This window comes from Pygoscelis adeliae, unplaced genomic scaffold, assembly GCF_000699105.1.
Source record: "Pygoscelis adeliae isolate BGI_AS28 unplaced genomic scaffold, ASM69910v1 Scaffold38, whole genome shotgun sequence".
Taxonomy (NCBI): Eukaryota; Metazoa; Chordata; class Aves; order Sphenisciformes; family Spheniscidae; genus Pygoscelis; species Pygoscelis adeliae.
In genome coordinates this window covers 20,687,605-20,699,248 of record NW_008825614.1, presented here as the reverse complement: position 1 = coordinate 20,699,248, position 11,644 = coordinate 20,687,605, and the positions used below count along the sequence as shown (strand labels likewise).

The 11,644-nt window shown below is 38.4% G+C and overlaps 1 protein-coding gene across 1 annotated transcript in view; it reads right to left on the bottom strand.

Annotated features, from left to right (window-relative positions):
- The window catches only part of LOC103924545 (receptor-type tyrosine-protein phosphatase mu-like), a 323,454-nt gene extending 314,855 nt beyond the window's left edge, over positions 1-8,599 (bottom strand). The window contains exon 1 of the mRNA XM_009333074.1: positions 8,493-8,599. Within this exon, the coding sequence (XP_009331349.1) occupies positions 8,493-8,502 (10 nt within the window). The 5' untranslated portion in view covers positions 8,503-8,599. The remainder of the gene's footprint in view (positions 1-8,492) is intronic.
- Between the last annotated feature and the right edge of the window lie 3,045 nt (positions 8,600-11,644).

The following is an 11,644-nucleotide window of genomic DNA, read 5'->3' as shown; positions in this document are numbered from 1 at the left end:
AAACATGTAGTCACAGCAACGTAAATGAGTTAGGCTAGAGGGCTCGCTTAGGACTGTGTGGCACTACATGGTGTTACACAGAAATACCCTCAGCAGTCAACTCTATCTTCCAGCTTCCTTTGAGAATACTCTGGTTCAATGAGAAATGAATTCCCAGACCTTTCATATAGCCTCTGTCTGACTTCTACAGAAGAGGAGAGTTCCTCAAACATTAAAAAAGTCATAATTTATCATATCATCATTTTCCAGTCAAACATCTTCAACAAATCTTTAACAGCTATTGGTGGATTCTAACATAGCGTCTCCCACCCACTTCCATGAGTTGCAGCATGTTCTGCCATTTTGTACTCAAACATCAGAGGGCTGCTGGAATGCATAAGAAAACAGGACAACTGTTATCCTCCTCCTGGTAAGTTAGAGTTATAAATACTAAAGAAAGCCCGTTGCTTCAAATGAAAATTTGAAAGTAAGTCATCTACGTTGGGCATTACCTCATGAACCACTCTGTTTATATTCAAAATATTTTGTTCTACAAAAGAAAAGTGTAAAATAAAAGTTGTATGTAGAAAACATCTACAACAAAAGATTAAATAAATCATTAGCATATTAACCCCAACATTTTGACTGAAAGCTATTAGGCATGTAGGCAAAATACATTCAAATAACTCGTCTAGTTGGCCTATTACGCAAGCTAGGAACATTGTCCATCAGTGATTCAGAATCAGAGATACTGATGCTGATTAGTCTTTTACTTTGCTTTGCAAGAATACTGGATGCTCAGTAATTGTAATAAACCCAGTATTTGTGCCAGGCGCTGAAATTTGTAAGTCAGGTGAGAGGTTACAAAAATGACCTTAAGATTCCTGTAAGTTATCACAACAAGCAGTACCTCAGACATAGCTGGTGGCATTATTTTGGTTGTTGAACAAATCTGTTAAGCGCACTACTCACTAAGTCTCTAGGTATGTTTTTAAAGTAGCTAACCCCTTTAGCGCTTGCACTGTAGCCATGGCAGCACAGAGCCAGCTGGGTCCGCATTCAGATGGTTTGCTCGGGCTGACCTCCGTGTTGCTCCGTATTAGCAGCAACTGATATTAGCTTACGCAGTTAATTGGAAACTGGCTTGAATGTGTCAACACGAGCTGGAGCTGCTTGCAAAAGACACATGTCCTTAATGCCTGCAGCTACTACCTGGATGTGCAACAAAATGCTAAACATGCTAGTGTTCTCGGTCTAGAAAATTCTACGAAAAAAAATGTAACTTGAACACAGTGAACAAGGTGCAACTCCCACACCTTGATAGTAATTTGCGTTATCTCTGGATAGCATTCGAATGAATTAAAAAAGGCAGCTATTTAAAGTCACCTGGAAGAAACAGAATTGTATAAGAAACACATTTAATTCTCTTCTATATCAAAGTAAACAGAAGAAAAGCATCCCTGCTAACACAGAACACAAACACAATGCAGTGCTAAAATATAGTTAATGATAAAATACTCGTCACAATGGAAAGTCAAAGTACTATAACTTTACATGTTAAGACATTGCAGTTGGCTTTAATATAGACTTGCCAACTGATCACTTTATCTATCTTTTTACAAGGATCACAATTCTTCTACACACAATTAAACAACAATGTACATTTTTCACACAATTACTTCACATTGTATAATATTAAATACTCTTTAAATCAGTAATCTTGGTTTATGGAGTATCTGCGAGCTTTGCATGTCTGCTAACTAGGTATCAGAAGGCCATTTAAAACAATAATTAATATAAGGCATTATATGCATATTCTGCAGACACTGCATAGTCATTGCTAAACATTAAGCTACACTAGATATTCAGGATACAAATAACCACAGTAGGCCATTCAAAAAATTACATATAGCCATGAAAATCATATATTATCACCTCAAACAGCACAAACAAAATCCTCATCCTGACTTTGACCAGCACTACATTAAACACAGAAATCTCCATTGCTGAAAACATCCTTTCAATGCACTGAATGGCAGCCTGTGAAGATTTGATTTGTAATTGATTTTGAAGTATTCTAAAATGAATGAAAGGCTGATGCCAGTGACTCATTGCAAATGCAGTGACATCCCCTTCAGTGATATCAAAGCAACCGTTGCATCGAAGAAAAATGATGCTACTGTCCTTAGAAATCAACTGGAACTGTGAAACACTGTAGAAAGATTTTATACAACTGAACAGTGTTTTGTAACAAAATACATGGACATGAACAGAAATTATATCCAGCAAACGACAAATAGAGCAGACTCTTGACAATATTTGCATTTCTTACAGTAATCTGTAAAATTCTAATTGTATCACTGTCAGTGACAAGACTCACTGTAGCAGTATATAAACTAACACAATGCACTCAAATATCTCAAAAATTCTGTTGTGATTTGAAGTTCGCATAATTATCCGTGTTTTATTTGTTTGTTGTACTCGTCTGAGTTTTCTCAACTCTTACCCTACTCGTTCCTCAGACTACTCCAAATCCTACCTAACTCCCTGTTTCAGAGCTCGGACCCTGCATTCTCTTCTCTTCACTGCTGTCTGTATGCCAGTTGTTCTCAATCGGTAAACTGGCATCCATACATACACATGGATGCGTCCATATATATATATATATATATTTACACACATATTAATTCTTCAGCTTGTAACCCACCCGTCCTTTAATCCAACCAACACCTCTGTTGCTCTCCGTTATTCTTTCTTCCCTTCTAGGATACACTGCCAGGTGTCAGAGTCATGGCTTTGCTACTGCAGTCTCGCACACTCAGCCTACATTCCTTCCTGTAAACATCTCAGAATAAGCAGTAGTTTTGAGTTTTAATGTAAAGTACCAGAACACCCTGTGGGAACACCACAATGCCAAAATGCTAACAGGCCACAATGAGTTGGATGGGACATGAGCATAAATGGGACTTTGGAGTGAGAGTAGGACAGGCATAGGCCAGAGAAAGAAATCAAGATCTGGGAGATCAACCAAAAACCAGATTAGAAATGCAGGAAGAAAAGCTCCAGAAGACTGTTTATGTTTAGTTGCATTATCACAGGACCTTGGAGCACTAAACAAGAACTGCTGGGTAAACACAAAATCGTGCATCCTTTAATGATTCTATGATTCTATGAAAATGAAAAATGGAACAAATGAATGAGGTAAGGAAACGGTACTGATCAGAACAGCGTGAAGGGATTTAGGCACAACTTTTTTTTTTTTTTTTCATAGACACAATGACAAAAGAAAGTATTAAAAACAATGAGAAGGCCACATATGTGTTTAGAGGGAGCACCTTCCAACAGTGACGCAACATGAAGGAAAGCAAAAAATCTCTCCCTGACAATTTACTAACTAGATGATGACTCATACTTTTCCCCCGCTCCAGCATGGAGTACCTCCCACAGGAGACAGTTCTTCATGAACTGCTCCAACGTGGGTCCTTCCCACGAGCTGCAGTTCTTCAGGAACTGCTCCACCGTGGGTCCTTACCACAGGGTACAGTCCTTCAGGAATGTACTGCTCCAGTGTGGGTACTCCACAGGCTGCAGATCCTGCCAGAAAGCCTGCTCCTGCATGGGTTCCTCTCCAAGGCCCACAGCTCCTGCCAGGAGCCTGCTCCAGCGTGGGCTCTCCACAGGCTACAGCTTCCTTCAGGGCACGGTATGGGTTCCTTCACCTGCTGCGGTATGGGGTCCTGCACAGGCTGCAGCGTGGATATCTGCTCCGGCGTGGTGTCCATGGGCTGCAGGGGACAACCTGCTTCACCAGTGTCTTCTCCATGGGCTCCAGAGGAATCTCTGCTCCGGCACCTGGAGCATCTCCTCCCCCTCCTTCTTCTCTGACCTTGGTATCTGCAGGGCTGTTTCTCTCACATTTTTCTCACTCCCCTCTCACACCTGCTGCCCAACGTTTTCTACCCTGTCTTAAACATGCTGTCCCAGAGGTGCCACCAGCATCACTAAGGGGCTCAGCTGTGCCCTGTGGTGGGTCCATTGGAGCTGGATGCACCCAAAGTGGGGCAGCCCCTGGTCTCTTCTCACAGAGGCCGCTCCTGCAGCCCCCCTGCCCCACTGCCAACACCTTGCCAATCTACTGTTTGGGCATATTTTTCTGAAGACATCTAGACAGCTAGAGGGTTTACAGTTAGCTATAATTGTAAACGTGTATTATATAAACACATTAATATCAAACTGCTGTAACTGTTCTATAGGATGATGCAAGATGGCATCAATAATGACTAAGTGCTTCTATAATTAGAGTTTTGAATGTTATTATAAACATACATTCTTGGAACAGAAACACAAGGAGAAAGACAGAGGCTGAGAAAAGGGAAGAGCCACTCTTCCTACAGTATTTACTCCATTTGACTCACAGGACACTTGAAACAGAAAGAAGAGCAGTGGATTAACCACTCTCATTTAATCCATACCAATATATACATGTCATTGCTTTTTGGGTCTGTTTAATGCAATTTCAGATTAGTACTGACTCATTAAAGGTCATGCTTATATTTATCAAGAAAATTAGAGTGCTAGCACCCTACTTACTTTAGTAGCAATGACTTCATCTTTTTCTACTACTGTAACAATCCAACAAGGCTTAAAGTCCACTGTAAGAAGCACTTTTAGAAATTTTTTATTATTATCTTGGATAAAACTTATCAGTTTTCATCTAAAACTAGATCTCACAACCATGGGCTGCAGGGGACAACCTGCTTCACCAGTGTCTTCTCCATGGGCTCCAGAGGAATCTCTGCTCCGGCACCTGGAGCATCTCCTCCCCCTCCTTCTTCTCTGACCTTGGTATCTGCAGGGCTGTTTCTCTCACATTTTTCTCACTCCCCTCTCACACCTGCTGCCCAACGTTTTCTACCCTGTCTTAAACATGCTGTCCCAGAGGTGCCACCAGCATCACTAAGGGGCTCAGCTGTCCCCTGTGGTGGGTCCATTGGAGCTGGATGCACCCAAAGTGGGGCAGCCCCTGGTCTCTTCTCACAGAGGCCGCTCCTGCAGCCCCCCTGCCCCACTGCCAACACCTTGCCAATCTACTGTTTGGGCATATTTTTCTGAAGACATCTAGACAGCTAGAGGGTTTACAGTTAGCTATAATTGTAAACGTGTATTATATAAACACATTAATATCAAACTGCTGTAACTGTTCTATAGGATGATGCAAGATGGCATCAATAATGACTAAGTGCTTCTATAATTAGAGTTTTGAATGTTATTATAAACATACATTCTTGGAACAGAAACACAAGGAGAAAGACAGAGGCTGAGAAAAGGGAAGAGCCACTCTTCCTACAGTATTTACTCCATTTGACTCACAGGACACTTGAAACAGAAAGAAGAGCAGTGGATTAACCACTCTCATTTAATCCATACCAATATATACATGTCATTGCTTTTTGGGTCTGTTTAATGCAATTTCAGATTAGTACTGACTCATTAAAGGTCATGCTTATATTTATCAAGAAAATTAGAGTGCTAGCACCCTACTTACTTTAGTAGCAATGACTTCATCTTTTTCTACTACTGTAACAATCCAACAAGGCTTAAAGTCCACTGTAAGAAGCACTTTTAGAAATTTTTTATTATTATCTTGGATAAAACTTATCAGTTTTCATCTAAAACTAGATCTCACAAAGAACTATTAATGTTCACTAACATGTAAATATAGTGTGTACATTAATGCATGCACACATATGCATGAATGTTATATGACATTTCTTTTGCCCCACTGAAATAACATATCAAGCCAAAAATATTTATCTATCTGAAGTACAGCTATGGTCTTAACAGTCTCATGCGGATTAAAATAAATCAAATGCCATAACTAGTGTGCTTCCCCCTGACTGCCACCAAATGATACAAAATATTATACATTAATATCAACTCACTCACTGGAGCATATTGCCTGAAATTAGGAATGTTATGTGCATTAATTTTTTCTACTGACAAGGGACTACTGAACTGAGAGTTCTTGTTTCAGTCTAGTATTACAACATTGTTGCATAAAGCATTTTGCTTTCAAGCCAAGAATCCCCCACAAACCATTAATCTTAAGATGTTCTATTCATTATCATCTGAAGTTATTTTTTCTAAAATATGTAGCTCAAACTGCTGACAAACTACTTGAAATAATTTTTTAAGTGTATCACATAACTCTCTAGCTAAGGCTAACTGAAAACTAATTAAAATCATTAAGACGATGATTTGAGCAAGAACAGGAAAAAACTGTCTAGATGAAATTATGAGGAAAAATAAGATACCACTTGACTGAATCGTGCCCTTAGACACATTGCTTCTCATTTGCAAAAAATGAGCATTTCTTTCCCTCTCAAAGGGGTTTTTGACCTTTTAAGGCACCAATATCCACAACCCTCCTCAGACTAACTCGTTCATCTTCTGACCCAAGACTCCCAAAGCATATTTCACTTCCTTTATGGGCAGAAATAAAACTCCCTAAACTCTAAATATAATTTATTACCAAATTTAATATCTTTTTACTTGATCATCAGAACATTATTTTAGTCTTCTGATAAAAAGGCAGGAAGACAAATAAGAAATAAGTTGTATGACATCTGATAAATAAAATTACATCTGTATAATTTTCCCTCCATAAAAATACCAGTCCCTAGTCTGGACTCTTGCCCCTGGGAACACAAAACAAACCAAAAAATCTTCAAGCCTATGGTCATCACAGAAAAGAACATAGATTTCAACCTCTTCCATCTGCCAAGAAGACTGAACAACATATACTGACAATCGCTTTCACAAAATCCAAGTGGGGAGAGTAATGAATGAAATTTGGAATAGAAAGAGAATTTCCAGTGGCATGATTTGAGAAAAGAATGTATAGCTTGTACTACAAGCCAAGATGACTGATAAACTATGTGTGTTAGCTCCAACTTGAGAAACAGTATTAAGCACTAATGAAATAGTCTGGAGAATTTTTAGCAACGTGTGCCAAGACCACTGGACAAGAGCCAGTTTAAAAAGGAATTTGCAAGAATCTCCTTTATCTGGGATGATGAACTCAATCTAGCATGACGATCCAAGTGTCAGGACTCAGGCAAACTGAACATTCATCTTGAAGTTGGGAGTCCTACCTTTGCCAGAGGAAATGAAGTGCTGAAGGAAAAGGCACTTCAGTTCAACCATCAACCTCAGATATGATGTTGTCCACAACACATGGCAACATTAATAAATCTATAGCGAAGACTGCTGAGAGCATTTTTACAAGTGAATGATATCTAGGGCTGATCAGTGCATATCATACATTAGTGCATTTATTAGTCCACTAGTGATGAGTGCATACATTCAGGTTTTGTTTATATAGTCACTTTTGAAGATTCACACCGTTTCTCTCCTAATTCCCTTATCCAAAAATAAGGGAGGAACATTTTCTTGGGAACAACTATTGAAGAGATTTTTACAGAAACACCAAAGTATATTACAGGTGCTTTAAAGAACTAATTCAAACAGATGTGAAACACCAGGACATTGATCTGCAATGCTTTTAAGCATTCTGGATATATTTATACTAAATTATGAGGCTAATGCAGAAGTCCCCTGTTGCTACAACCAGTGATTTTACAAAGTGGTCTTTTTGTTTTGACTACTTTTAGGTGACAATTGTCACAGGAGGCTCAGTCTTTAAAAGCCAAAGAAGGTGCTGAGCTGGGCTGCAGGCAATCATCCCCCAGGAGATGGAGATCAGTACATGGGGGGAACTTTTAACATGCGTAGATAAAAACATGAAAAAAGAATAATTGATACATTTTAGGCTAGTGAATAGTTTAAAACCCATGGTCAGATTTTACATATTTGTGTGGGTGAAGTGGTAAAGGAATGACTGTATTACCAGAGTAAGTTTATAGTTCAATAGACTGCAAGGGTTGTTGCTACGGAATTAGGTCCAACTACATGCAGTGCACAAAGTACATTAAATAATAGTATCACAGCTGTCTTTTAAACACAACAAACATAATATCATTGAGGCCCTTTGTTTCAGGATACCTCTGCTCTCCTTTTTCTCTCACCTCTTTTTCACTCTCCATTTCTTTTCAGAACAGACTTTGATTAATATCTCTTTCAATGAAAATGCCTAAGGCCATCTTTGTTTTATCTCTTACTATTCCCCCTTCTGAGTCTTCCTGAGTAGTCCCATCTACCTGTTTTTAGTACTACTTCATACTCATTTTCACGCCATCATTCTGTTTTCTTTCTGCCTTCCCTGAGGACACCAAGTTTCTATTTCTATTTTCTAACCTTTATGTTCCCCACACAATGAAAGAAAACCTTTGCTTTGCTAAATATCCCTCACAAAAATCACTTGGAAGATCCGAGTATTGCAATTAACAAATAGATTTAGACAAAGTAGCATTCTAATGATAGCACTGTCAAGAAATGCTGAATAAACACATAAGCTAATGTCAAAGAGAAACAAAGCAACATAGAAGACCAACCAGATGGCATCCCTTGACCTGAGGAGGGCTTTATCGGTGCGTTCACCTGATCCCAGTTAAGATCATCATCATCTGACTGACTATAGCCACAGGAACTGAGAGGCTCATCGAAAGTACAGCATCCTGTAAAATAAAAACAAAGGTAAAAATTAAACAAGGCATGCAGATAACAGATTATGAATCTCTAATCCTAACAACTGCAGCATCATTCAATGCAGGCTGTGTATTTTTTAAATGTCTTTTAATACAAAGGATTATGTATTTACTAATCATCACCTTCTGAGAGGGCATAAAACCTTCTTGTCATGAAAACAAAATCCCAAAGGTAGAAGAGCAGATTTAGAACTGCAGACAAATTTTCTCCTATGACACAATCATCAGGTATCAAAACCAAACCAGTAAAATAAAAAGTGGTAAAACTCAGAACGTCAAAGATTGAATGATTAGCATTCTTCAGGAAAAACAAACTATTCCATGCCCGAGAACCTACATTTTAGAAGAAAACTGTAAGTGTGGGAACATCAGCACCCATTCCTGTATCTTGGTTTCCAAGTAAGGGAAGGCCTAGATGCTCCCAGGTGTGCTGTGTTGCAAACTGGTACCAGCCTGGGTGTTTGCGGGATCAGCACCTCTGGTACAATACAGCCCATCTATCTCAAAATGCAAATCTATGCATAGCCTCAAACTCCCTGAAAGAAAACAGTATTATTTCCTCTCTTTTTCTCATTCTCTTCCAAGTAATTTAGAAAAGAATAACATGTTATAAAAGCTCACACTATCCCAAGCTGGGGCAGGGAAAAATCTAATGTCATGAATTTAGAAGAATGGAATCTAACATTATCCACAAGAAAACGGAAAAGCTTTGCTTTTCCCTTTGGTACAGAGGAAACTTTTCCAGCTTTTTTACATCGTTCTCTTCTAACAGGAGACTAACACAGGGTTACAAAATTCTGTTTTCTTTGATGTTTCATGTTTCACTCCAGTGACGAATGACATCTTTCCTATTCGGGAAAACAAATATAACCCTAGTCACGATGTTTCAGTCCATATTAAAGTAAACTCTGCAGCTGTTCAAACAAAACTAAACTTTAGGGCTATTCATCATCTTTGCTATCTGTCCATAGGCACAGCAGGCTTAGCCTTGCCAAGCTGTATTAAAATAGGAAAGAGACAAAACCTAGCTTTTAAATAAGACTTTAAAAATCTAAATTTTCCTAGAACATTACAAATGGCATTACAGAATACTTTATCAAAACTAGGATAACAGAAGACAAAATTTCATTATACCTGACAAGCTTCACCTAACTGAAGTCCAGCCTTCCTAATAGCTCGTCCCAGTTTACATTTGAGATTCATGACAAGCACTTTGCAAGCATATAATCTTAAAAAAACCCTAATTTTATATGCAATCACCAAATAACTTCATTTTTTGTTCTCCTACAGTGCCATTGGTTTTTATAGACATATCATGTTTGTCCTGCCCTTGGATACAGGTCATCCTATACTGTTCTCTGTTCTAAAATATCTTTCTATAGGAAGTCTTTGTTAGCTCTAGGTATATCGGGGAAATTGGCACCTCTGGACACTGCATCTTTCTGTACAATTTTAAGTGCACAAGATTCAGTTAGGTAATCCAGTGGGAACAGAAAACCCATTAAAGAACTTGCAACTCCAAACTCTTTCACCTCAATGGTAACAACAGATATAAATTATCTCTCTCCTAAAGTTAAACAAATTCAGAAATACAAGAGACTTGTATAAAGTATATCAAATAACATCTGCAACATGTCCAGCAGGAAGGCTTAGAAAATTAGGCAGCCATTTACACATTTGTTCTAGTACTTGCATAAGTATTACTTCAAACTTCATAAAATACACCACAAGCTAAATTTCAGACACAAAGGCAAAACATCAACTTTCATAGACCTATTTGTGCTTTTTTATTAAAAAAAAAACCAAAAAAACCAACCAAACCACAGGTGAAGCAAAAGGTAGTTTCCTTGCAAAGGTACTGCAAATGATACTAGGACATAAATCTAAATTAATCAAGTTATGCCGTGTGCAACATAGTCAAGTTTGGCAAAAAATACAGACCCAAATAAAACCTGGCATAAATCAGCGTTTACAATTCAAACACACAATGAATGTACAGAACAGCTCCCACAATTCATTACATCACACATATCTCTAGCAATAAGACGACATAGAAAAGTTTAAGGTGTTTTCTTGCTCAAACCCAGAAGTGCAGCCAAGCACTGGAAAATGTCTAATACTGGAAGAAAGGGAAGAATTTGTGATTCCAGATGGTTAGTAAAGGCTTCTCCCCTTCTCACTAGTTAGGAAGGTGTCAAAAACGTGGCTAAATAGAACGACGGTTGTACTTGTCTAGACCATTTGTCTGTCAACACAGGACTGTTTTCTCACTGCTTGTTTTTCTTCATTTCTCTTGCAAGTCTATAGGTAAATCCCTCTGTCAGGATTTTTTTTTTTTTTTTTACCTTTGCCATTTACATCCTTCAAACCTTTGTGAATTTACTATCTTATAACTTCCTCAAAAAGGGTATCTAATCTTCACATCTGCTATAGGAAGAGTTTAAAAGGAACTTTTGAACTCCTTCCATTCCTAAGTCACTTCCACCCACAACTAATAACCAAACTGTAGCAAGTATTACTACAAGTAATCAAATTGTACAGCCACCTATCCAGAGAATTGACCAGCATACATAAGATCTTGAACAGCACAGATGCCAAGCCATGTTTCTTTCTACAGCTAGCCACTAAGGATAAGATGAATACTAATGAAGGCTTTGCACAGCCACGACTTTCAAAAAAGTCTTTTGTAGATTAAAATAGCATACACGGCGTATATAGGTGTTGGAAGTATAGGCAAGTTTATAGATTGCACTAAGAGTAACACAGAACATCTTATTGGAACAAAAACAAAGAAAAAAGCTTAGCCAAATTAGCCAAGTAACAATTGCTGTAAATCAAGAATCATCGACAGTCCTAATGGCTTATGCCTGCTCCCCGAAGTTCTGACCTTCACATCTGACTGTATTATAAAGATGATGAAGTTCTTTAGAAATGGGTCATAACATTTGACAAAACCCTACATTTGCATCAACTCAAGCCCTCCTGCCTTCTTCTGCCGT